The 2,630-nt window shown below is 40.4% G+C and overlaps 1 protein-coding gene across 1 annotated transcript; it reads left to right on the forward strand.

Moving 5' to 3' along the window:
- The first annotated feature begins 1,694 nt into the window (after positions 1 to 1,694).
- Positions 1,695 to 2,630, forward strand: Smp_113520 (hypothetical protein). The gene is made up of 5 exons (XM_018791911.1): positions 1,695 to 1,782; positions 1,825 to 1,984; positions 2,014 to 2,150; positions 2,194 to 2,223; positions 2,302 to 2,630. The coding sequence occupies exons 1-5, from the start codon at positions 1,747 to 1,749 to the stop codon at positions 2,329 to 2,331; spliced, it is 393 nt and encodes a 130-aa protein (XP_018645014.1). The 5' UTR covers positions 1,695 to 1,746; the 3' UTR covers positions 2,332 to 2,630.

Consider the following 2,630-nt stretch of genomic DNA (forward strand, 5'->3'; position numbering starts at 1 on the left):
GGAGAGGATCCGGTTTTCATCGAGATACTTTAACAGCTCCTTCCGAATAATCTTTTCTAAGATTTTAACAACCACACTAGTTAGGCTAATTGGTCGGTAATTCTCAGGCTTATGTTTTGTACCTGTTTTGAAGACTGGACTTACTATGGCGTTCTTCCAGTCTTTTGGTAGACGACCCTGGGTTACGGATAGATTAAAACATACACTTAAAGGGTTCGCAACAAAGTTAGCTAATTCCTTTAGTAACCCAGGATGCAGTTCATCGGGTCCAGTGGATTTACCTATGTCAAGCTTAACTAGCAGACCAAAGACATCGAGTTCTTTAATGGTCACGCTGTCCAGTGCTTGTGTGGGGGGATTTTCATGGACTGGTGGGAAGGGTGTTTCTATGGTGTATACATCGCTAAAGTATTTAGAGAATACTTGAGCTTTGCCAAAGTCGTCCTCCACTAGTGATGTGGCAGTACTGTCTCCCCATAGTGAAGGAACATTTCTTCTTCTTTTTGTCCTTTGGTTTATATACGAATACAAGCGTTTAGGGCATTCTATGGCTTCCCTAACGATTTTCTCTTCGTACAGCTTTCTGGCCTTATGGAGGGTTGAGGCACAGGTATTTCGAGCCTTTTGATACTGAGATTTTGCCTCGTCAGTCCCCAGTAACCTAAATCTGTCCCACATTTTCCTTCTTTTGCGGAGAAGGATGCGAACCTCCCTACTGAACCACGGTGGGGAGTTTCTCGGTCTCTTAGGTGTAGTCCAAGGGATGTGGGGGGCGGTAACTTCTAAGTATAAATTCCGGAATATGTCCCAAGCCGTTTCGATTGATGACTCTGGGTCTATTTTCCAATCTACTGATGATGCTGATTTCATGATGTCTGGTATGTTTGCTTTCCAGACGTTAGGTCTGGATTGAGCTGAGGCGTGCTCGTGATCGACAGTTATATGGAAGTCAAAGCTTAAAACTGCATGATCACTTTTGCCTAGGGGCGGCATGTAATCCAGGTTTGCAACATCATCCTCATAATGAGTCAATATAAGATCTAGTAAGGATGATGCAGAACTCGGGTCGTACCTCGTTGCTTCCTTCACATGTTGCACTAGGGCACATGTGATTACCGCATCAACTAGTTCCTGTTCGAAGGAATTTGCTGACGACGTGTAGCTGTAAATAATCCCGTTATCAATAGGTGGAGCGACGAAGGAATAATACTGGGAGTAACTAGTCAAAATACTATTAGATTGAAAGAATTTGTGAAGTCCACTTCAGAAAGAATAATCAGACTATATCAGTGTCACACTGCAAACGAATTCTACAGCTTGGGCGGCATGGTCGAAAAGTCATGTCATTGATTCTCGCTCATTTGTTACATGTTGTCGTGGTTTTTTAATGTCGTTTTTATCGTCTAATCACAGCAGTTTTCCGTCACATGTTAATTTTTGTAATATTTATGCGTGTTACATGGCGTTTATTGCAGTCTATTGGTCTCCTGACGTATTTGGAGCTGACAACCTGGATGAATGTTTAGTCAGCCTTATCTGGTAATTTGTAACAATGGAAACTCAGGCAAGTAAAATTCATCATTTATGAAGTCAAAAGTAGACCGAAATTATAGTTTCAAGCAAAAAACAAGCTGTAAAATAATTTACATATGACTTACCACCCTTATTATGGTATTGACCCAAACAACCAATAAAGGGGAAATAAAGGCGAAAAAAGGGGAATAAAGCGGACGAAAGCGTAAATAAATGTCGCTTTTTCGCCTGCACGTGAGGAACAGATTTGTAAACACACAACATGATTTTTATCCTTCATTCCTATTACAGATGGCCATGTTGACGCGTTTAATGGATGATGATCCTGAAACCTCCATGCTATATCTTCTGTCCTACATCATGAAACCTGAAGTCGCCATTAATTTCACGCAACTTGGTACTTCATCAAAACAAACGATTCAGAAGTGCCGGTTTTATGGCTGCGTACGAAGTAAGTTAAATAAGGTTTTTAAACTTCAGGTGCACTTACTAATCGATTCCTGTCGTCATCTGTCAACAAGAAAGACCTTACGAAACTATATGACATGGCTACACAAAGTTATTTTCACGAAATGAGAGACAAAGTACAGAAGGGTCATCGACGGAACCAAGAACACGTACGTACGACTTTAAAGTGAATATTTTTCTCGTTATCTATAGGTAGAGTCTTTCGTGTTCAAGGATATAACCGTAAGTTCAGCTTCAAGTACCTTGTTGTGCAAAACGAGTTTCCTAGATATAGTAACGTTCTTCTTCATTACATTTTAGAATTCACAAGAATTGTTTGACTCTCCATAGTCCAAAAGGCCTGATGGAAAGAAACAATGCGTGAAATGTCTGGTCCGTGACAATTGCAATTACATCAGGAACATTGATGCTCTACCATCTGCCAACTGCTCATAACGTTGTACAATAATAAGCTTTTTGTTTTCAATAAAAATTTGGAACTTATACTATATTTTACGTACATTACATTATTCGTGTGCTGTGTTGTGGGAATGAAGGCGAACACAGGAGGCGGTTGGGGTGAATACAGAAGCGTTTTAAAAGTGGGCGCTTAATTACGTCGGTGTGCATGTAGTAGAAAAGTAGACAAT

This window comes from Schistosoma mansoni (assembly GCF_000237925.1).
Source record: "Schistosoma mansoni, WGS project CABG00000000 data, chromosome 1 unplaced supercontig 0034, strain Puerto Rico, whole genome shotgun sequence".
NCBI classification, from domain to species: Eukaryota; Metazoa; Platyhelminthes; class Trematoda; order Strigeidida; family Schistosomatidae; genus Schistosoma; species Schistosoma mansoni.